At 46.1% G+C, this 23,735-nt stretch overlaps 4 protein-coding genes across 7 annotated transcripts; all 4 read right to left on the bottom strand.

The window, feature by feature from the left end:
- Positions 1-802: 802 nt before the first annotated feature.
- Positions 803-4,272, bottom strand: LOC135394717 (xyloside xylosyltransferase 1-like). The gene is made up of 2 exons (XM_064625604.1): positions 3,281-4,272; positions 803-2,080 (listed from the first exon to the last, which is right to left on the bottom strand). Exons 1-2 carry the CDS (start codon positions 3,653-3,655, stop codon positions 1,406-1,408), a joined length of 1,050 nt encoding a protein of 349 aa, XP_064481674.1. The 5' UTR covers positions 3,656-4,272; the 3' UTR covers positions 803-1,405.
- A 392-nt stretch (positions 4,273-4,664) lies between these two features.
- LOC135394718 (papilin-like) lies at positions 4,665-9,356 on the bottom strand. Of its 2 annotated transcripts, none has more exons than XM_064625605.1 (9): positions 9,175-9,356; positions 8,855-8,873; positions 8,672-8,787; positions 7,185-7,202; positions 7,044-7,094; positions 6,261-6,452; positions 5,432-5,608; positions 4,847-5,026; positions 4,665-4,784 (listed from the first exon to the last, which is right to left on the bottom strand). In XM_064625605.1, exons 1-9 carry the CDS (start codon positions 9,335-9,337, stop codon positions 4,759-4,761), a joined length of 942 nt encoding a protein of 313 aa, XP_064481675.1. In that variant the 5' UTR covers positions 9,338-9,356; the 3' UTR covers positions 4,665-4,758. The 2 variants fall into 2 exon arrangements, with proteins under 2 accessions (XP_064481675.1, XP_064481676.1); XM_064625606.1 differs by having other exon boundaries at positions 7,044-7,091.
- Positions 9,357-10,470: 1,114 nt separating this feature from the next.
- On the bottom strand, positions 10,471-15,905 carry LOC135396181 (uncharacterized). 2 transcript variants are annotated; one of them, XM_064627207.1, is made up of 5 exons: positions 15,738-15,905; positions 15,593-15,677; positions 10,945-12,366; positions 10,749-10,895; positions 10,471-10,705 (listed from the first exon to the last, which is right to left on the bottom strand). In XM_064627207.1, exons 1-5 carry the CDS (start codon positions 15,828-15,830, stop codon positions 10,560-10,562), a joined length of 1,893 nt encoding a protein of 630 aa, XP_064483277.1. In that variant the 5' UTR covers positions 15,831-15,905; the 3' UTR covers positions 10,471-10,559. The 2 variants fall into 2 exon arrangements, with proteins under 2 accessions (XP_064483277.1, XP_064483278.1); XM_064627208.1 differs by having other exon boundaries at positions 10,471-10,684.
- Positions 15,906-18,217: 2,312 nt separating this feature from the next.
- On the bottom strand, positions 18,218-23,260 carry LOC135396180 (uncharacterized). 2 transcript variants are annotated; one of them, XM_064627206.1, is made up of 5 exons: positions 23,012-23,260; positions 21,875-21,973; positions 19,704-20,993; positions 19,334-19,474; positions 18,218-19,277 (listed from the first exon to the last, which is right to left on the bottom strand). In XM_064627206.1, exons 2-5 carry the CDS (start codon positions 21,966-21,968, stop codon positions 18,382-18,384), a joined length of 2,421 nt encoding a protein of 806 aa, XP_064483276.1. In that variant the 5' UTR covers positions 21,969-21,973; positions 23,012-23,260; the 3' UTR covers positions 18,218-18,381. The 2 variants fall into 2 exon arrangements, with proteins under 2 accessions (XP_064483276.1, XP_064483275.1); XM_064627205.1 differs by lacking the exons at positions 21,875-21,973; positions 23,012-23,260 and having other exon boundaries at positions 19,704-21,862.
- Positions 23,261-23,735: the final 475 nt, after the last annotated feature.

The raw sequence follows: 23,735 nt of genomic DNA, 5'->3' as shown, positions 1-23,735 counted from the left end.
TAATCGAGAAAATGTGTGCATTCACGCGAACCTTTCATGTTATGATGGTCGTTTGTGCACTGTTTTCTAGAGCGCTCATTCAGAGGCACAATAAGCTCGACCGTGGTTGCTCCACTACACACAAGTGATTTGATCCCACATATTATAGCATCCCCATTGTTGAGCCATCAAGTAATGACTCGTGAAAAAATGAATAAGAAAAGAAAAATCAGCGCTAAAATTCTGTACACACGGTGTTATATTGAGATTATTTTGGTGTTATTTTGTTTATTTTTTGTTGCTTTTTTTTTCTTTCCTTTTTTGCGGTACAGCAGATGCATATACTGTACGTACGTATATGATGCCAGTTCTTATTCGTTGGCGTTACTCAACAAAAAGAAAACAAAACAGCCGTAATCGCCTTGCCAAATGTTGATATGAAGTTTTCTCGATTCGAGGTATTGCATACAGAGGTTCAATTATTTGAAAGTGAATTTTATAGCTCGTGCTTGGCCGTCACCGTGGAGTTTCTCTTTGTTGTTCTGCAAAGCATCAACGTCACTGATAAGTGACTGGTTGTCGGTTACGTCTTATCATATCCTAAAACGTCCTCAATCAGTTTATCTAGGTGGCACAGCCTTGTGACGTCCGCCAGCGCGCGGTAACTCGTGCTTAACCCACCTTAAGTCGTCCCAAAGCCTACACCAATCGTCGACATTACCATTCGTTTTTCTGATGAGCTACGCCGTTCTGCTGGATGATACTTTGCACATTGCGTCTACACATAACTTATAGACGAGTACAACTCTGACCCCAAATTCAGTTGGCAGCTCATGACTGTCTCTTTAGGCGTCACGATCATTTTATTGACCTTTAGACGGACATCACATTCAATAATTTCACAGTGAGTGAGGAAAAAACATTCGTTTTTCTGTGAGGTGTACGAGTACATTTTCTTCCAGCTCATATTCTTAGGTCTAGTACTATCGTCCTGTTCTGCATTACGTGTTGACGTTGAATCTGCAACCAGTTCTCAGGAATAATCTGTCTTCACTGTCTATGAAAGAGTTCGCGCGTACTGTAGCATATGTGGTATACACCGTAATGTGTAAACAGTCTTGAACATTGGACTGTTTACTGCATCGCATAGGTCAGAAACACATTAACATCACCAAGCAGGGCGCTAAGAAAAGTTTGACAGATTAGCAGCGGCGATTGTGCATGACAGCGTTGTGCTGGAAAACTGTGGACCTACAGAATGCGCGTCACATATAGCCTGTTGAAGTGACATGCCCAGGTTTCTTATGGTTTTAGCGTAATGCGCGCAAGTTCCACCTCAGACGCCAACAGTTGAGCTTCATAATAGCCCAAGAACCTTCATTTTAGGTCACTCTTCACTGACCGCCACTTTCTCCTGCTCACTGCCTCACGGGTCGTCATCTGGTATCCTGGCGTTGCCATTTCCATGGTACACCTTTACCCTACCAGGGCACCTATGGTAACTTTCGAAGATTTTTTCTCCCACACTGTTGCGCCAGCCGGTGTCTAGTTGGCGGTTCCAGACACAGTCCAGGACATGGAACCATTCCGGGAACTCCATTCCAAGTAATGTAAAAAAGTCTTGGTGTCCCAACATTCCTCTGAACTGGTACTTGTCGCAGAGCTGCTTTAAGGCATCGTACCCAAGAAGCCCGTTGTACAGCTTGGATCCACGAATTTTGTCCAAGTCCATAAGCATGACGCCAGTGTTGAAGCCTTGTCTTCCAGGTCGTGGACTTCCAACATCGGTTTCGTTGTGCTTGGAACGATATTTCGCGAAGTCTTTGCGGTATTGCGGTTGCAGGTCATTGCCGATTCCAATGAGGTTCTGAGGCTTGAATAAGCGAAAGATGTCGTAAAGTTCACCAATGTTGACCTCAAACTGAAGATCGAGATCCAGGAATATGATTCTTCTGAGGTTGAACACTCGGTGGAATATTTCAGTGATGAAAAACATGTCGTCGTTATAGCGTCCAACGTCTTTCGTGAAGAAGAGCGTTCGCAGGATCTTGATGACGGGTTTGTTGTCTGCCTCAACCGCGGTGATGTTGTACAGCGACACCTGTGAAAAAGATGTTGTAAACCATTAAAATGCGTCAGTAATCTAGCATGTGGCACTTTTATAACTGCGTACATTCATTGGTCTCTAAATTTAGCGTGTGTCGCGCCACTTCCATCTTGCGTACATGCGACAAAACAGCGGAACAGGAACATCACGTTTCGGAGCATTTAAGGTCGTTATTGTCGCCCGTTTGTTAATCATAGGTGCTGCGCAAAACGCACAAGTATAATTAAGTAAGTATTTAAGCAATTAAGTAAGTACAATTTCTGCGCATATCCTGAACGAGCAATTTAATTTGCATGGAGCTCGGACGTGCATGCATCAAACTACGGGGCAGAGTACAAAGGCACGGGCGCACTGAGAGCGACAAAACAGTACCAGGAAAACAGGGTTAGCTTGGGAGAGAAGGAAATAGTCCGATAGTAAGGAACCAATCTTGCGCAGGTGGCCAGGACTATAAAGCGACGTGTCGTTTCCATTGCAGAAACTTTTTTTTTTTTCGTCAGTCTTCTGAAACTGCAGTGCTCCAATTCAAAAGCTTCGGGGTTTCATCAACTCACCGATGTCCCCTAACCCCCTCCCACAAAGAAAACAAATAATGCTAACGATCATGGATACGTTTCAAGACACGAACATTCTGCAGTTAGCGGTCGGTGCGCCAATATTATGCATGAAAATCGAAAGTTTGAGAAGGAACATTTCTGTAGGAGGCTGTGTAATATACTCAAAAGCAAATCGAAGCTTACTCCTTTAATGTTTAACACTCCCACATAACCAGCACCGTCGTTTAAGGACGTTCATTACGGACTTGCAGTACACTCTCGAGCACACTCCCATCTTTTTATCAGAAAACATAGTTTAGCTTTCACATTACTCTATATTCTTTGTCGAAATGCTCGAGTATGGGAACCCCTATTGATTCCATGAATATGTCCCTACGCAACTTCAGTGGTGCTACTTGGTACCGCATGTAACCGATGCAGCAGGTTGCACCCCTCTTTCGGAGGTATGTAATACCATCGCATACCATGCATCTCAATCGGTATGATTAGTGTATGCGTTTTACCTGGGGAGCGCAGCACGACAAGAAATGCGGGAATTCATGCAACAGCAACAAACACCATTTTGAAGACCAGTTATCCTTGGTCATGTAACTTGGTAAACAGAGTCCTTAACTAGTCACGAGTTCTCTTTACTCACGTCAAACTTGCCCTTCGCCTCTTCCCCAATCAAGTACAGCACTCGACTCAACCGCTGGAAACTTTGCGGATCCGCCAGGACATGCAGATGCAATGTCCTGTTCGTGTGTTTCAGGATGCTCTTCAAACATCGAGTCATAGTCCGGCCGACTTTCATGTTCCGAAACGCGTACTTCGCTACGAACGCCACATTAATAGTTTCCGAGGGCTCCCTATGGGGACGAACAACACTCTGGTTCACATGGACATCAACGATCGTAGCGTTCCTGTCATTGAGTCGCGTTGGGTACATTGTTAGTAAGTTGCACCATATTATGAGGCAGACACCGGCGAAGAACAGGGCATATGCAGCCGCTTTGGTAATCGGGGACTGCATTATTGTAGGACCGGTTCGGAACTGACACTTTAGTTCAGCTTCCGAGAAGATACAAGGCTGCTTCCGTGTTGCATTTGCAAACAAAGACTAAGGGTGGTTCTCACATCACACACAACTTACTCCCTTTTAGACAAGAAAAAGAAGAAGAAAAAGCCACAATGACACCCAGCTTCCTGGGGTGTAACCCACAATACGCCTTCGAAAGACTAGTTTTTGCGAACGCGGATCACCATAGTATGCTTGCAGTGACGTTGTCTAGTTACAAAATTTGACGGTGTATCACACAAACAGCACTATTGCCACATCACTGTGCATCACATGTCGTGTTGCCCACAGTCCGTCCGCAACTCAGCTTCCGTACTTCATGATGAAGTGCTCCAAGCTCCGGGATCCTTCACGTCGTGTAGACTTGCAGCTGTGCACCGCCATACGTTTCGTAGTCGCTGAACATTGACACTGGGACGTTATACCAAATCAAGTTTTTGTTTTCTCTCACACGGATAGTACATGTGGCAAGTTCCTTGCGATGTGTAGAGCGAGTGACTGCCCGGTCTGGCATAGCGGACAGGGCCACATGAAAGAGAACCGGTTTTTGTCGGCACGCTTCCGCCAGCCGCTTTCCTTCTCTCATTTCTAGACAAGGTTCCCGTATTCATACAACGCCCACAGGCGTCGGTCAAAGCATTGTAAAGTGCCTGATGATCTAGGTTTAAAGTGGAGTATTTCTAAATGCGTCAAACGAGTTTGATTTGCCTATCCATAGTTACATATCTCTAATCTCTGCCGATTCATCCAGATTTCTAATAACTACGAAACCGATCCTAAGGGAAATCCCTATCCCTGACTTACATGGTTGCTAAAATGTTAGGTTTGCTTTTTATAGTGGTAGGTTACTACTACTCCCCTACTAGTCCCAAGTCCTTGAATACTCGTAGGTGTCCAAGTACCATGGAATCTACTGAAGGTACGTACACAAACGTCTGTGAATGAACATGAACACAGGAATATGCTCAGGGATATATGCATATTGTAATAGCATCAAGTGATCCATACTTCTTGTACTGCACCGGCTGACGAATAGTGACGTCTCCCGATGCGCGGGGTCACGCGCACCTGATCCTGCTTTCACCTAGAAATATATCGAACAGTAAGTAAGTGTTAACGCCCCGAGACTCTTGGCATTGCACATACTCTTTATCGGAAAGTGGCTCGCGCAGCTCTCCAGAGATCGATATCGGTTGCGTCCCTTCAGGCAAATCCCTCTATGGTTCAGGCACTGCCGGGTCGCATTGTCATAGTAGAAGCGATACTGCAGGTCTGATGTCAAGCACCGGCCTTCAATGACGGGTGCTAAACAATATTCGCTGTTGCCTGCAAATTGATATGCAGAGAGTATTTGCTTTAATAATCGGCAGGACGACCTCAAATAATAGATAAGTTAATAGATAAGTTAATCATGTTCGTAGAGCTAGAAACGAAAGGCGTCCAGAGCACAAATCGCCGTACTCCACATAATCAACATTTAATTTCATATTTGATAGCCAGTACGTGACATCACCCGTTGTCTGGACGACACGAAACAACAAACAAAAACGCGGGTACGCGTGGGTATCCGCACAAGTGAGAATGAATATTCGCCTGGTATGATACCACTGATAGACGGGAAACGTCTAAAATCGTCTAAAATCTCCAAACTCATCAGGAGTCATTGACCAACAAGTTTGTGCAAAATATGACGAAACGTCACACATACAGTACTATTTGAAACTGACGTACATGACGCACAACAGAACCTCTCGCACTCTTCGATGTTGAGAAACCTGTTGTTCCCTTGCAGACATAGCATCGACTTGGAAACGCGACAGCGTCCGTTAAAGATGACGTTGTAAACCTTGTCGTAAGGGCCCGTGCAATAACCAGTTCGCATCTCCTTGCAACGGTTCTTCTGAAATCCTGCAGCGAAACGCTGTTCTACATAAACATCTCTATTGACTTCCTGTAATTTCAAACGTGAAAATGAGAGGCAACGAACAGTATGAGTAGTGTAGCAGTGTAGCAAGTTTCTCGCAGACTTTGAAATCCCCGAAACAGCACCGTGAACGAGAGCTTCGGTGAATTTCCGTTACTGTGTTTAAATTTTCCTTTAGGTAGTATTAACACTAAATAACATTTTGCATTTCATTGCATTTGCCGCTCCATTTCTTAAAGCATATGCTGTCTTAACGTACGGCAGTTGGAGGAACGTCATTTCAGGAATACGACGTCCTGAAGGTACAGCTCAGCTCGCATCATTGTTAACTTGAACGCCGTTCCGGCCTGCGTACCCTGGTGGTGCTTAGAAGAAATAACGGCGGAGGGTGTTTGGGTCATCTCATCCCAGTTAGAGGGGTGATCATCGTTATGAAGGCGTTGTTCTCTGCTAGGCGCTACCGAAGTGGCTCTCTTCTGGCTTAGCAGGCTGGAGCATTGTTCAAGTTCACCTTGACGCGAGCTGTACCATACCCCATTCACGGGTTACGCCCTCGCCATTCAGCTCCTCCGGTCCAGCCCCATAGCTCGTAGTCAAACCGGAGCCAAGCTTCCAGTTTCATTCCGAAGTATGTACCTGGGTTAATGCACGCTCTCCTGCAATCATCTCTGGTATGAAAGCGGTTGTCTCCCATGAGGCAGTAGCGGAGGTCGCCGAGGAACGCAGAGCAGACGCTGGTGTCGTAGTCGAAGTAAGATGAGTAGCGTTGCTCGTTTAGGTCCTCACATGGGCCCGTCAATACCTCGCGGCCACGGTCCAGGGAACCATCTGCAGAAGAAGGCTCTTCAACGACAGCGTACTTGTACGCACGTTCCACGGCATAACGCACAGGTCACTGCTGGCTCGTCTTCATCAACTATAGTTCTTTAATGAAAATTAATTTCTTTTTAAGATTCCGTGCTAGTACCGCGAAACAGCTTTGGCTATGAGCGACGTGGACGGAAGGAGTTGCGTACAGGTGTTTAGTATGCGTCCTAGGCCGACTTCAGGGGGAACTGTGCTCGACATCCCTCTAAGTAATCTGCCCGAAAGCCCAGGGAAAACCCCAGACACTGGTGCCCAGACTGGTGCTGGTGGTTTAGGATTCGAACCAACCACCTCCCAGTCTTCGGCACGACCTTGGAAGAACCAAAAACGAGACGGCGCTTTTGTCCACTCAGCAATGCCGCTAGTACGAAATTACTACATCTGAGCTGTCGATGTACTTATTGAACTTTTGTTCAGCAACTTAAACAGTTTTGGTCGGACACAACTGTAGCTTAGACAGAATAGACATTTGTGGTCATAGCTGCCGAGCAAGTGATGCTACTTTCAGAGATACAAAGAGAAGACTAGTTATGTCATGGTCTTGTGACTTACCGCGCTGATAATGTCCGTATGCATCGTAAAACGCTGTATAATTGGCTGCTGCTGCGAAGAGGTTTATTGTTAAATGTACAGTATACAATGTACAGAAAAAAAGCTTCGATGCAAAGCCATTGGAAATTTTAAACTACTTACGTTGTATCGTAAATTCATCTGAAAGGGAACGCAATTACTTGTATATCCGAAGCTAACATCAGGCGTCCAAACTGTCCAGTTTCAATGGTTTCGCACACTACGGTAGAGTATCGCCTGTGGCGGCAAAGCTCCTCACGCGTCAAAACCAAGTTGCAGTAGTTGTTCGATGATTTAGGCATCGTAAGAGTTATTTTATACGCCAAACTGCTAGTAGAAATCACGAGCTCTATATTCCACGAGAACGCACGAGCTCTATATTCCGTAATCTTATCGAAGCCTCTAATACCCCGGTCACACGGGGAGTAACGATAATTGAAAACCATGGTCGTTGAACATCCGCGAAGGGCCACCCTGTGTGTAACATATCTACTCCTTGATTGGCTCCAATGCTATATGAGGTGCTGACACATTATACACGGGGTGGAGCTACGCGCATGTTTCTGTGCATGACCCTCGATTTCAATGATCATGCAGACTTCTAACAGTACTATGGGCATGGGCGTTTTTCCAGGAGAGCGCAAAGAGCTTCCAAGGCGAGACAAAGCGTGCAACCAATCAACACTAGACAACAGAATAAGGACAATCGAAACCTCTTATATGTAGGGGATGCGGTGGATAATATTCAGCTTACTATGACGATATATATACATACATACAGGGTGCCTCAGTTAAATCCCCGGGCTAAATAATTCGCGAACGGGTGCACCAATCGAAGAACTTTCTTTTTACAAGTGTCTGTCCGATACCACGTACAAGCTGCGCACCGTGTGATGAGTGGGAGGCGCTCATTATGAATTCTAATGAGTTTCGTAAAACAAACAACTTCTAAAGCAGGGCGCTGTCGGCATTAAAATGTGTACTACCCCTTTTGGGACCTTCAGTGGACCCCTTTTATAGAAAAATCTGCCACCGAAGCGGGTCATTTGTTGCAGTAATTAATTGGTTTCGGTTTACATATTTTTATCGCGACTGGTCGCAGTGAAGCGCAAAAGGACGTTCTTCCACTCCCTTATCCACCAATGAGTTATGTCCTTACATCATTGAATTACAGCAATGAATTACACCAATGAATTGCGTCCTTTTGCGCTTCACTGCGACCAGCCGCGACAAAACTATGTAAACCGAAACCAATCAATTACTGCAACAAATGACCCGCTTCGGTGGCAGATTTTTTACGAAACCCATTTGAATTTTTGTTTAAATAACGAGCGCCTCCGACTCATTCACACGGTGCGCAGCTTGTAGATGGTATCGGACAGATACTTGTAAAAAAGAAAGTTCGTCGATTAGTGCACCGGTTCGCGAGTTATTTAGCCCCTGGATTTAACTGAGACACCCGGTATATCATGACGTGCTGCGACTAAAGCGCGGGCAAGTCCCACAGGTCACCCTGGAGCCCCAGAGGGGCCACGGTCCCCCCCCCCTCCCCTTGGCCTCCTCTCGGAACGCATATTACGAGTGTCCACAGAAGTGTCCAAATGTCTTACTAGCTCGGAGCGTTTTGCCGGAATAGATGAGAAAAACGATGAGTCCAAGAAGGAGAAGAGAGGAGGTTGTCATGATGGACACGGTTACCGTGTTCCTGGATGGGCCGTCAGGACGGCTGCACAAAGGCAGTGCTCATTAAGGACACTTCGTACTAGCGTGTACTAAGTGAGACCAACACTTACCTGCAGATGGTCTCTGAAGCTGAAACACAACGTAACTGACGATAAAGCATAGCGTTCTATATGACGTTTCATTTCACTTGCTAAATCGCAAGGGTCTTACGAGGGCATTATATGGGGGAGGGGCACACGTAGCAGGTGGATAGTACAGGAACATACCAATACGGCAAATACCTTACGAATACAATACACCAGTACATATATAACTGCAAGGTTCTGAAGGAACCTATTGCCCAGTCTAGAGAGATTATTTCTTTTCGAAAAGTTGTTCCGTTCTACTGCAGTGACAGCCTACGAATGATCATGACCTTAAATGAACTTACAGTGGTTAGTGTTGACCACTTGCGTTGATATGGTTCTTTCAGCCATTGGAAAACGCCTGCAGAGGAACCTTTCCTTCGTCTTCGTGGTAAGTGCCACCAGTCCTAAGAACAGGGGCTTGCAGCCTACAGCACGAGCATCGTAGCACGGCTGTGTATGACACATACGATGACAATCCGCGTTAAATGACGATGCCGGTGACCCTGTATGCATAGCCTTTGACCTGCGCAAGAAACTCGCAAGCCTAGAGTCACGCCACGTTACTGAAGTATAATAAGTGAGCAGTCCCAAATTTTAACGTTACATTAATCGATGTATATTATGCTAAACTGTCTAAGCTGCTGTTGTAGTACAGTCAGACTCCTTTATAGCGAACACCTTTATAACGAAAATACCACTACAGCAAATTTTTTTGCGGTCCCGCTGGAGCCCTATAGGTCAAATAATGGACATCCTTTTTAACGAAAATACCTTTACTGCAATTTTTTTTTGCTGTCCCCTGAGTTTCGTTGTAAAGGAGTTTGACTGTATCTGTTTTATAAATTATGGTAGCATATCTAAAAAAAAAAAAAAGCAAATACCGCAGTTTCATTCCCTGTGCACTCTTTTTTTCGTCGTCATGTCGTCTAAGCAAAAGGACACTTTTCTAACATACGTTTGAGGTAAAAGGTGAAGAGCTTCGTATGATCCCCGCTAATCCGTCTATCCTCGGTTCATCCCTGAAAGTGGCTTTATTCCGTGTTAGCGCCGTCAAGGAACTGTGGCTATCAGCGGGCTACAGATGTAGACAGATGGAGAGAGGACAGCAGGAAGGAGTGGGGGACAGGGGGGGGGGGGGCTTAGCATGCCCCTGGGCCGACTTCAGGGGGAACTGTGCGACGTTCGTCTGGAAAGTCTTCCGAAAACCTAGGGAAAACCTCAGATGGCAGAGCCGGTGTTAGCATTCGAACCCACCACCTCCCAGTGCAAAGCTTCGTACTTTGTGTGTATCTTGCACATTTGTTCTGCAATTTCACTTAAGTTGTACAGCCGGCTCTACCACGCAACAGCTAATGTCCAGCTGAAAGGACAACTCGCCTATGTGCAAGCAACAAATAGAGGAGTAAACATCCAAAAAAAGGGCCGCGAGCTCAATACGCGGCGGTCCCTTCTACGACGCTGTTGAGGGGGTCACTAGGATCAGCAGTGCGATGTCAGAGTTGAGAGAAAGAGGGATCAAATTTTCAGAATAGTAAACTTCATAGGTGAATAGTGACCTATTATTCTTATCGCAACATTACACGGAATGAACAGCCCTCTCGAGTTAACAATTTTAATGGTAGTAATGCACACGACAAATATGCATGAAACTTTACAAACTTTGCAATAGAATGTGTTGTATTAACTTTCAAACAACAGATGTTGTGCTTGTGATAGTAGAACTGTCCCTTCCTGCTTGAGACATTCTTGATTGCTCGCTGCCACCTTCGACACTGGGAGAAAAGGTCACCAAAACGTGTCTCCGTTCTGAAACTGCGATGAACAAGACAAATACTAAAAACAAAACTTCCCCACAACGCAGCGTGCCAGCACGAACCTCCAGTGTTGATAGAAGCAGCGAAGTAGGTATACAATACATGGACGCAGAGTCCGAATAGAGCAAAGCTGCTCGAGGCAACATATGCCGTAGTAAAATCAAATACATAGATGATGCACCCAGCCACGAAAGCACCGAAGCAGGCACCTGCAAAACATGCTATCAATAAATTGTCAAGATTTCACCGGCATCTCACCTACACCATGATACATCGTGGATATCACTTGATGAACTTGACGTTCAATGCCTTCCTCTCCTGCCATGCTGACGAGTGCGATGGAGCCTTTGATGAATAGCCCCAGCGTAAAGCCTTGTAAGAGTTCTACAGGTAAGACTAACCACGGTGTGAATCCAAGTCCATACACCAGTAAGCGAACAAACATGCCGACGATCGACAGATTAACGGCGTGACTCAGTCCCAGGGATTGAACGATGACATTTGACAGGAAGAAGTTCAACAGCTCTCCTCCAAGCCCTTGTACTGCAAGTGTTGCACCAACGAGCACTGGATGCGCTCCGATGATTCGGAGTCCCAAAGGACCGTAAGTCCAGATAACCCCCGATAAGGATCCCATGAGGAACGTCAGTGATAGGTATACTGTGGTCCTCAAAGTCCGGTATAGGGAATGCGCGTCCATTAAGATTGGTTGAGGCTTGGATTCACGCCGCGGTAACGGCAGGGTCAAGAGTACCACCACATCGAGCAGGTTGATGGCAGTCATGAGGCGCATGGCAAAAGTGAAGTTGATGCGGTGCGGATCATCCTTGCTTGCAAAGTGGTTGAGGTGACCTGTGAGTAGGGAGACAACGCCCCAGCCTGCAGACCCCCACAACAGCTCCCTTCCGTCCATTGTCCAGGCGTCGCTTATGACTAAGTGACAAGCAACAACGGTAAAGGTTACCGCTAGTCCCGACAATACGATGCCGGATAACCGCAGCGCGAGGAACTTGACAATCTGCGGGTTTTCGACAGCAGACTTCCAAAATGCCTTGCTCCACAATGGAAGTTTCGGCCTCCTCGATGAATTCGATGGAACATCTGCGTGCTCTTGACTAGGTGATCGTGTGCATGACAACTCGCACGGTGGTACAATGTTACTGTTGCAGAGGAACGTGTAGTTTGAGATGTCGAACGTCATACAGATGGTATTAGAACAACCTTGGAGGAACTTCTCTTCGATTACACATGAACGGCCGGTAGACCTCGGCTTGCAGAAGCAACCACAGGCTAGGGCACAAATAAGGGCTGTGCGATCACCTGGAGCATCTTCAGTCCAAGTATCCTTGCAGAGGGCTGTATGATTGAACATTGGGCCAGGCATGCAGACAGAAAGTGTTACATTATCTGTTGAGCATGATGGTTCGATCTCGTGTTCGTAGACGGAATGATGTTCTATCGGACGTATGTGAATGGTTAGCAAGTGACAGCTGGATTGCACTAGGACGATTAGGATCAACACCAGTTTAAGCTTGCTGTTTCTGCTTTCACATTGGGACACGGTGCCAGTGGCCAGGACGGTAGTGACGGGAACCACAGCCATCATGATGGCGACGTACGGGGTATCGATTCCAAGTTCATCGGCCTGCGTGGACGTGTAGGGCAGCACTGTCGCGAAGGCTGTGACGAAGACAAGACATGGTCAGTGCAAGACAAATGAGGACCGAAAACTTCTAAAGGCTAGTAAATGAGTATGGCAGGCAGCGTTAGACATTGAAAGCTTGCTATCAGCGACGGTGCTGGAGTCAGCGGCAGTGCTCGGTACTTCGTGCTGTGTCACCGCGCTCGCGTACAACATTTCGACATTTCCTCCTAGCTCATTCTTTTCAGAAGCAACGCTACCTGTGTGAGATACCTGGACTTGGTACGACTTCACGTCCTAGCCATTACAACCATCTAAAACCCAAGGATACATTACCAGTTTTGTACGTAACGGCATTCGGCGTTACGTACCTAGGAAAGGAACGTATAGAGTAACGCCCTTCGGCGTTACTGTATCCGTTCCTTTCCTCGGTTACTTCTTAAGTTGGTAACGAGAAATGTAGTACCGGTACAAATTTTAAGCATCGCGCTCTTCTAACGTTATCGATACCAGTACATACATTCATCGATATAATACAGACGATAGATACATCATACATACGAATGATCTTTTTCATGGGTAGAATACCATTCATGGAAAGAATGGAACCTTCTTGAGGATTCCGTCAGGGTAATGGTGACCGCAAAGTGAGGTTACGGCCAGCAGCGCACTCTGGGTTTTGCTGGCAAAGCGCGCTCCTCGCAATAAGACACATTATCGATTCTTAGGGTAAGGCTGGGATCGCTGGTCATGTGGCATTGCTATATGTTGACCCTAATGCATGGTCACAGCCATCTGTGGCAGTCAAGCCGCCCGCCATGAGGTGACAATGGAAGTATACAAGGAGAAAGAGCACCGGAGTTTGGTTTTCAGATGTCTTCTGTGCGGCTCAATGGAAAAGCATCAAAGAGCTTAACGCCCAATTTGAAAAAAAAAAAAAAGTTTTAGTATAGCGTATGCTGTCTCCTCTGCGTACGTAAGGTATAGCGTGTTGGTTCTGTATAATGCGCGAAGCCCTTTATGTCTCGCTCATGCGCAGAAGCCCCAACGCTATCCTTTACCTGCGCAAAGGAGACAGAGAACGTTATACTAAAACTCACTAATATATCAATGTACTTTATGTTCGATTTAAGCCGAACTCTCCCTATAGCAAAGCTACAGGCAACGCTTTTAGCTTTAGGTCGCGGAGTTATGCTTGTTTTATGCTTCATCAACTTGAACGTAACAGAAAGAAAGAGAAATAACCGCCGAAGCAGCCCTTCAGAAATTTCAGTTTTGATTTTTTGGGTTTCTAAAACCGCAGCGGTTTTCCAAACCTATAGCACAATTTCTTTAACTTATGCGTAGGACAATTTATTATTGTGTAAGTTAATATGTCCACGCAAGGCTTTACGGATGTCAATAGGGTAACAACGCTGGTATCCATATTACCGTGAACGACAATCTTATAGAATATAAATTTTTCTGTTGTAACACTTTTGTTCGTCGATTTCCTTTCACACAAAGGCGGTTTTAACACGATCTAAATGTCGGTAGTGTCCATTTCAAACCAATTATTCCTGCTTTATTTTTTATTTTATTTTTTTTATTTTTTTTTTTTTTTGTTCAGAACATACTATCAGCCCAAGGGCTACAATAGGAGTGGCAGCAGAACAATGATACAACGAAAACAGAGAGAGAGGATACGAATGCAATATAATTCTACTCAAAAAATCTATCTAATGCTGACATGAAAGTGTCAACGCTAGCACAGTTTATCACAAATAAAGGTAACCGGTTCCACTCGCGAATGGTACGAGGGAAAAATGAATAACGGAAGCAAAACGGAAGAGTGAAAACTGAACTCAGTGAAAAGTTTATCACGCCGAAGTGGGCGACCGACCAGCGGTTGCATATACTTCGATACTTAACATACCACCGAATTTTAGAGAAATTTCAGTCGTTTCATGTCGAACCGTTTAGACATAGTTGGAATACCAGTCCTAATACGTAATCCAGAAACAGACACTGTCGAACGATACTCATTGTAGATGAAGCGCAAAGCTCTATTCTGTATTTTTTCAATTTTCTGCATTGCGGACTTAGTGTACGGATGCCAGACAGGGCTTGCGTACTCCGCAATAAGTAAAACTAACATTTTGTATGCAATAAGTTTCGCGCCCGATGTAGCGTGTCTTAGCGACCGTTTAAGAAAACAAAGCTTTTCGAATGCTTTTTCAGCTACCATGTCCACATGTAAATTATGTGACACATTTGACTCAATATGGACACCGAGGTACTTGAAATTACTGACGCGATTCAATAAGACACCATTAATAGAGTAATCGTAGATGAACTTCCGCTTTCTACGACAGACACTCATCACAACACTTTTTGCAATATTTATTAAAAGACATTTGCCATTCGTCACACCACTTAGCAACATCCGCGATACAACTGTTAAGTTTGATTTGATCTGCAACGTCCATTATCTCGGTATAAATTACTGCATCATCAGCATAAAGTCTAATATGACTCCCTTTGTCACATAGACTTGTCAGGTCATCAATATAAAGAAGAAACAACGGACCCAAAACGGAACCCTGAGGTACTCCGGACGCAACTGGCAGTGCACAAGATCCCCCCTCTGATAACTGCACGTAATGGGAGCGGCCCGTAATGTAGTCCCAAAGCCAGTTCAAAATTTGGTCGTTAAAGAGGTGCTTTACCTTATACAGTAACTTTTCGTGGGAAACCCTGTCGAAAGCCTTAGATAAATCTGATTAAGTCCACCTGTCCGTTACGATCAATGACTGATCATAATTAAGTTAAATGTTAATTCAGTAAGTTGCGTTACCGTCGATAAGCCTTTTCGAAAGCCATGCTGGCCAGGAGAAATGACATTGATGACATTGACATGATGACAAATGACATTGTTACCTTCTAGAAACGTGATTATATGCGATGTCAATATATGCTCTGTTTTCTTTCTTTCAGTAAAAGTAGCGGATAAAGTAGCGCATTACGTTTTATTCGTAACGGTAGGTATTCCGTTACTTTTACGAACGTGCATCGATATAGGGATTTCGTTACCTTCTTTTTGTAACGGGTACAACGCTCAGTATAACCGAATTATCACTGGAACACAAAATACTCGGAAGTAGTTGTTTAGTGAGTGAGGAAGGCAAAAAGAGTTCAGCTACTGGTAATCCAACTGCTTATAATACGTCATTTTCCGCCGAAGTGCAGAGTTTGCAGCTTCTATCAAAGAACTTCTGGACTTACAGCCAAAAAGAAGGAAAAGATGGCACCTGAGGTGTGCGACTTTTGTGTACTTCCATCTACAAGTCTTCAGCGGACTCTCAGATAGCTGCGCAGAGACATCACTGTATACGGGCACTCAAACTTTGTACAAATAATGGAGACTTACTGTGGATGGTTCATCCGAGGGAGGCGAAGTGTCTGACATCAAGCGATAAGTAGAAATAAGTACCGATCGAGTGTAGGTATTCGCATGAGGCATGCGCTCCGTGACTCGTGCAGGTTAGCAGTGCAGCGTCGAAGCACCGACGGCCCAGCTGACACCAAACCATGCGAGGGAAAAAAAAAGATGAAGAAAGCGATTCCATGGAGCCATTTCAAAAAAAAAGAAAAAAAAAAGTTCTTTCAGTCTCCTTATGATAGGCACATATTATGTTTCGAGGGTGTGCTGAACTTCCAGTAGTAATATATTGTTTCTAATTATACTTCCTAACATCCTCAACATCAACATCATTCTCTCTCCCCTAGACAGGTGTTCATTAAAAATTATCTTTCGTAAAAGGACCAGCCTTTACCGTTGAAAAGCGGCGCTATACAAATTGTCGCCTTGCTATCCACTCGAAGCAACAAATTTATTTGTTACTTATCCTCATATCGGCAAATGTCATGCTATTGGCAGTTCGCAGTACTGTTCAGATTGCGACCGAAGTAGCTCAATTCCAGACTAAGACGAAGTCGTCCGTGTGATGACGTATCTTGCAGACGACGGCAATGGGTCCCACCGTTTTGCATAGTCTTGCGACGTATTTCATAACTTCTAACCTAACTTTCTTACTTTTATCTCAGTATATACAAAGAAGGAACATGAATTTCCTTTAACTTCCTGCAAAAGGTTGTGCAGGACCTCCGTGATGTCAGTAGGTGACTGTGCGCTGTATTGCCGATACTGTGATTTCTCTTCAGGTAGTTCGTGCTAAGACTTTAGTCCAAAACTTTGCGGACAGTCTGCATAGAATAACTCAGGAACACACTTACCAAGAGGACTTCACGAACTTTCTTCGCGAAGACATATGAGCGTATAGATATACTCATACTCTCTGCGATGCTCTCGTATTTCTTATTAATCATTTTAGGTACCAATAATTCTTTTAACACTACCATAGTGGATGATTCTGGTAGTTGAATACGTTGAATACTGCTCGTACGTTAAGCTATGAGTTGTCATTCATCGCAGGTTATTGTGAAGTGCGCGAAGAGCTGCTTCCTAGAACTGGTGGCGCCGCGCGTCGAGAGCTTTTGAAAACACTTGAGTCTGATTTGTCTCGGATCTCTCCGTCAGATGGTCAGATGCTTTGCCGGCTTTGCAGGGCGAAGAGTGGGAGTCCTGTGAGTGGCGCGAGAGCAGGTTTTTTGCTTTTGGGTGGTCAAGACTGTGATCGCGGGTGACATTCTCATGGCCCATTCCTCGGTACCCCTGTACGTATTGTACAAAGGTGCACGGTTTGTGTATACCGGAACACAAGAACGCCAACCACACATTCGTTTAAACCACTTGCATGCGAGGTTTTGCAAACAGTAGCAGTACAGCGAGCAGACGACACAGAGACGCGGAGAGAGAGAAAGGCCAACAGATGGCGCACATCACCCCGCAGGTACGGAACCCGGACGTTACAACCGTTAACAGTTTAAAGGTGGTGTCCGCGAGTAATCCGGAATTCTAAAGTCAATGTGATGTCCACTTGGAGATGTCAAGAAGAAAGCACCAAAAAAGTACCGCAATATTCGTTCGTTTTTTGTTTTTTTTTCTTAAGACATCATAACAACGAAATCAACTACCGGCTTCTGGTTGAAACTGTCCTTCCCCGTGTGTGTGACGTATCTGGCATTCACGGCGAAATGGCCAATCGCTCAGCTGACGGAGTCACTAGGCTGGTTGCAATCCGATAGTACCGAAAGCATGAACGGATATGTTTCTAGCGAGTGCTCAGCAGCAGATTGAGGGTCGGAAGACCACAGCATGTCTTCATAACCGACCGCAGTGACGTGGGCCCGCACACTGTTGCCTGAATTCAGTCCCAGGAGCGCGCAGCGGGCTGCAACATCAGATTAAATTCATTTACTAATGTTTCCGACCATGGGCGCCGCAGGGATTTTTTTTTATTTTTTCAGGGAGAGGGGCAGGGCAGAACGTTTGGCATCCTGGCAGAATTTTTGCGCCCGCAACTACATAGTCTTGGCTCAGACACTCATGTTTCTGGAAGCGAAGGGTGGGAGGGGGAGCAAGGCCCCCAGTCGCGGCCCCCATGCCTCAGACTGCTTCACAGCGAAATATTCCGCTTACATGTATTTGAGGCGCCCACTATTCCGATCGCGTTTTTTGTCCGGATACCGCCTTTAAACCGAACTTTAGGAATTGCTTCTTACGTCCAACCTGTCTCATAGGCGTTACGTTGTACTTCAATATCACATGATGTCTGTCTCCAATCCGGGGCAGATTCCAGTTTTGGTCGTTGCGAGCGTTGGGGGGGGGGGGGGGCACCATTCAGTTTCTAAAAGTGTTCAGAATTAGTGCGACAAGTATATGAAGAACTGGGAGGTGATGACGTGCGTGTGTGTGATCATACAGCCAAGTTCTACATGGTGGTAGCTTGAAACAGTGTGGTTATATTGTCGTTTTTGTGGTTATTTTACTTATTGTTTATAATCAGCATAGAAACAGAAGTCAATGGAATGAAACGTCGTCCAGCACTTGGAAGACGTAAAGCGACATAACATGTGCAGTCATTGCCACCTTGACCCGTTCTGGCGACAACTTATTTTTTCTCCTTACGACCACCTTTCTCATCCTTCAACTCCGGTTTTGGCGTCTCGCTTGTGTCCATTGACATTACCGGTGAACCTGCACCAGATAGAACTGCGGAGTCCTCTTGCTGAAGCTTATCTTTATCGATGACACCTTGTCCCGTCAAAACGAGCATCCCCGATATCGTATCTTTGGCCGCTGGAAGTGCAGACTCCGTCCCGGTCACCTGATCAACGCTCGGCTGGTCACGATCTTCACCTTTCACTTCTTTCGCGTCAATTTTCTTTCCTTTTTTACGACGACCCTTTCCTGGTAAGTCTTTCTTCGCTTTCTTTTTCTTCTTTCTACTTTTGCCTTTCATCGGGACGTCATCCGGTTGTGGTGGTTGGTCCTGCGCATCTTCAACAGCGTCACCGGCTTCTACAACTTCTGCGGCTTCTGGTTCTGGCACAACAGGTGACGTCTGTCCCTTAGAACGGGCGCCATCAGCAGCGCTTGCAGATGACAGACGTGGTTCATCACTGGGTGACTTCCCCCCTTGAGAAACTTTTTGATCTGCTTTCAAGTTCGCCAGCGACAGCTGTTGTTCCAGTTCAGAGAATGCTTCATATGCACGTTCGGCGGTGGATTCGCTGAGCGGCGCCGTGTGTTGCAGTGTGAGCGAACGCGTGTTCTTCTCGAAAGACATTATGGTGTCGTTTCCATCGCACAAAGTCGGGTTCGGCGCACAGCCACCAGGTGGAATTGTAGTTTGGGAGGAAGGAGTTGGAAGCAGCTGTTTGTTGGTCACTGTGGAAGGCATAGTGGTGGCATCTCCGACGTCTCGTCTGGTCGATGTTTGCGTGACGTTGAACGATTTGAACGTCACCGAGGACCTCCTTCGTGCCATGTACCGCTTAGGTGTGCCTGGAAGCGAAACGTGGGTGTTTAACATCCGCGTGTTACAGCGCGGAAGAGATTACATATGTGGCGAGAAGAGGTGCGCTCGATGACAGCATGGATGACGACACACAGGACACTAATCATGAGGAAGAGCGCGTAGGTGCTCCGTGCGCCGATCCGTTCGAAGCAGACACCGGACATTAGACTTCCTACACCGAGTCCTGCAGCGAAAACAAAAACAGACGTCTGACTCCGCACCATATTTTGAACGGCTACATCTCTACCCGCGTAAATATACGGGATGCAATGGAATAACTGCTCTACCGATATCACAGAAGAGAAAAGAACACGCAATAGTGCAAATAGATCATAGCTTCACAAACAGTCGTCAATGCAATTGCTTCACTCACGTAAATGTGATAAAGGTCGGAATAAATGAAGCACACTTACCTAAGCTTTCGAAGAATGTTCCCAAGACACATTGCGTGGAGCATGGGATATCTGGTGAGGCTACAGAAGCACTCCGCGAACTGACAGCCGCATAGAACACGCCGTACCACATGCCATACACCACTTCCACAACACCAATGTGCCAGACATTCTCTGCAACCCTGTACGTCAGACACCGCAGCGCCGTTAACGCGAGCACTACGTCCAGTATACTGGAGAGTCCAAATCTCTGCTGCAGCCAGCCTGCGGCGTAGAAAGAGAACAGCTCCCCTGCGGCGTACCTACAGGCCAACGTTGTTCCCATCGCCCAGAGCGGAGCTTCGAGCTCGATCATGTAAAGGAACCCGTAGAATGTACAGACTGATGTAAGAAAGCCAAGCATGAACAGTGTGAACAAGATCACCGACATTCCTGGCGCTCTGATAAGGTTGTGCAGGTCCTTGCCGACGCGGCGATTTGATATTTCCCACGGAATCTCGATGTAATAAAGTGTTAGAAGATCCAGGAGAGTAAGACTAACATTGATGTAGAAACTCGGAGCCAAATTACTTTCACCTTCGTTCTTAGCGAAATGATTCAACACTCCCGCCAAGGCGCCTAGGCACCCATAGCCCAGCGCACCGAACATGATTTGGTGGCTGTAAAGTTCGATGTCGCTACTACCGAGTATGATGTACGTCATGCCATCTGTCAAGGCGATCGAAGTTGTAGTTGCGGCACCGGAAATTGTCCTCGCCAGCAAGTACTTCCAGAAGTTTGCATAATGAATTATGTCTGACTCTGGAGGACAGTACAAGGCGCAGCTGTAATTGCTCGGATCTTCGCAGGCATGTTCTTGGTTAACGAGAGCTAGTTTACTCGGTGTCATGCATACTCCCTGGATGGAACGAACATAGGTAGCGTTCAGAGGAACGTTGACGCTAGGCTGATGCAGCAGGTCTTGTTGGCAACCGCAGACTAAACGGCATGGTAGGTCGTACGAGAGGTTGTATGAATGGGGAAAACAAAACACGCGCTCGGCATGGTTCGAAGTCTGGTTCGTAGTGAGTGCGAAGTATTGCACCTCGACGGGTTTCGCATGGCCGAGATAGAAATTGGAAGATCCTTCGGTGACGATGACTAGAAGAACGAGGACATACAGGTTGTGGCCATGGTCCGCAATGACGCCCAGAACCATTTTGAACGGGATGGAGAAGAAGAACATGATGACGGAGGTGAAGCCAAAGTAAGCAGGAGAAATGTTGAGCGACTCGGCGTGCATTCCGCTGAAGGGACGTATGGTTGAGATGGCTGAGGAGAAAAATGAATTGCATTGAGTCTGATGCAGATGAGAGATAAGTGAAATGCTCCCACGATACAGAGAAACAAAAAAAAAAAAAGGAAGCGAAAATTCCATGCTTTGTAGATTCTGCAGGAAAGGTTTCAAACGCAAGCAAATTGGGAGGGAATAAAGAACCGCTCAGAGAGGCCAGAGGGATCCCGAAGGCGCATTCTCTGCCCTTGCAACTATACAGCGCTCTGATGCAGTAGTGTGCCACCGTTAGTTGGTGGAGTTGACAAGTGTTTCGTAATTAGACACCTGATTGACACTGCACTTTTTTTTGGGAGGGGGGATTTTTTGTGCTTCCAATCCTGATAGAACCGTCTACTGTGACTCAGTGGCAAGGTCAATAGTCTACCATCCCGAGACTGTTCATATCCTGTTATGCATGGGATCATGTTATGCATGGGAGGTAGTACGGTATGGATCCAGCTGCCGCCTGTGCTGTTTGAGTATTTCCTCTCGGAGTTCACAATGAAGTCAGCTCAGGGTCCACGATTCCTCTGAGCAGCAAACAGCCACATCGGCCGTCAGACAGTTAGCATCCAGACCGTTCTGCTTCACTAGTAGTGCTATTAGGTTCACCTAAAGAATAATAATAATCACTGTTCCATTAGCTGCAGAATCCGTGACAGGATATAGGCATGCTGTCGCGTTTGTTTCTTGGAACTGTTACATAGGTAAAGTAGCGTAGAGCTCTTTTCTTTACGGGTCTATGTAGTTCTGCTTCGCTGTTATCTAGTTATATACAGGCTATCTAGTTATATATCTAGCTTATGCAGTGTACAAGCGACATATTCTTATTCATATTTTAGCGTGTAATTGTTATCATGAGGAAAGAAACACATACATCCATAACGCAGAAAGAAGTGCAGCTTGAGGATGGAAAGGTTGCAGGTGGAGCGTGCGCCTCTTGCGATGTCGCCGGCTGCGTCATTGTCCATGTAGCCTGAAGAACGTAAAGAACATCCTGAACTGCGAAACTAGTGACGAAATACGCCGTCTCTATTGGTTGGAGGTGGAGGCAATAGTGGTGGTAAATTTCCAAGAGAACACTATTTCATGGGCTGTATCTACTATAGCAGTGGGATGGTGGCTTTTAAAAGTTGGTGAGTGTGTTTAAAAGTGAAATAATGCATGGAAGTGAGAGAAGGCCATATACCGCGTATAAAAATTATGTGGTCTAGAACCCTTTTTATACGCATTTCAATAACACCATCTGAACCACGGAAAAACACGGCACGCTAAGCCTAACGGCTTCGGATGGGTGATCTTGCGAAAGGTATGAGCCCTGGGGTAGGTCAGGTAAGCGTTTTTTTAGTTAGGTTAGGTCAGGTTAGGTTCGACAGATTTGTGGGGTCAGGGGGGTCAGGGGGGTCCCCCCCCCCAGGCACGCCACAGGCGGTGAGGGCATGAGACTGTACCTGACTAAAGCTGGCGGAAATCAGTCCCATTGCTATAGTATTTCCGTATATCCATTTCATGCATTGATAACACGGCTTTTCCTACCTGTGGCAGGATGTTTTCTGCCAGCAGTGGTGAGGCTAAAGTCCAATACGCAATTTTTATTACAGTTTCATGTGCCCTAGTAGTATGTCACAATAGTGTGTCATTTCTACCTAACAGCGATGATGATTTGAAACTCTGCATAAACTGCAGCACACGGCAACCACGTGCAACCACACGGCAGCACAGTCTGATGCCGGCCAGGTACCGCTCACAGCGGCTTCGTCCCCCTCCCTCCCTCCCCCGGAGGTCATAGAGAAGCCTTACTCGTTCCAACCTTCCCGAACTTATCCTACGTGGTGTCGTTCCAGAACCGAAACCTTTTCGCTGAAGACCCGCTTCTGTACCGGTTGGATCCCCTTAAAGTATATACTAAATTATGAAAACACAGCGTCTTGTTTGTGGTGTCGTTGAACACATGCCACGATGTAACGCAGAGCGACATACGATGCTCCTGCGTTCTACAGTCGACATGTCTTACCTTTGATTGCTTCTCTGTCATTCACTTGAAGTTCGATTAATGACACAGCACGAGATGCAGAAGTGAAGAACGTGTCATGCTCTTCTTCCTCGTCGACGTCTACAAATGCCGTTTTTACCGCTTCCAGTTTGGTGCCCAAAACGACATCCGGTTTCGACAACGACGTCCGACATCCAGCATAAACGCTCTGCGCCAACCACTGTGCCGATTGATACAGTTATCACTCCGGCTTTGAGGAGAAAGAGGGTCGTATACGCCTTTCTGTGGCAATTGCAATTGCCACAAAAGGGCGTACCCTCCCGTTTTCAAACAATCAGGAAAGCGAAAGATATAATTCTGCACGGCGGCTGGTTCCGAGCGTCCTTAGCCGCGGAAGGACCGGAAGTCTTTGTGGCACCGGAAGTTGTGGCGGGGGCTCGTTCTCGGGTAAACATAAACAAGCCAAGAGCAGGACGCAAAATCTTTCTTCCTATTACTACTCCACCAAGGGAGACTCTCCCATGGGCTGAGAATAACTACAAGGTTCCCTTACACTGGTAATTACGCGTGCTAACTCTGACCGCTGAGGATGTTAAGCATGTGCGTGCTTAAAAGCGGTGAATCTTTTGCGTACTGCAACAGAGGACGTGTTCTCGTCTTGTTCTGATGGACGATTCTCTTGAAAGTTACTTCCCGAAGTTACTTGCGTGGACTTGAGATCCGCTACTGCAAAGTTGACAAACCA

Source organism: Ornithodoros turicata, chromosome 5, assembly GCF_037126465.1.
Source record: "Ornithodoros turicata isolate Travis chromosome 5, ASM3712646v1, whole genome shotgun sequence".
Taxonomy (NCBI): domain Eukaryota; kingdom Metazoa; phylum Arthropoda; class Arachnida; order Ixodida; family Argasidae; genus Ornithodoros; species Ornithodoros turicata.
The sequence above is the reverse complement of the archived record's forward strand: the minus strand, read 5'-3'. Positions and strand labels throughout refer to the sequence as shown.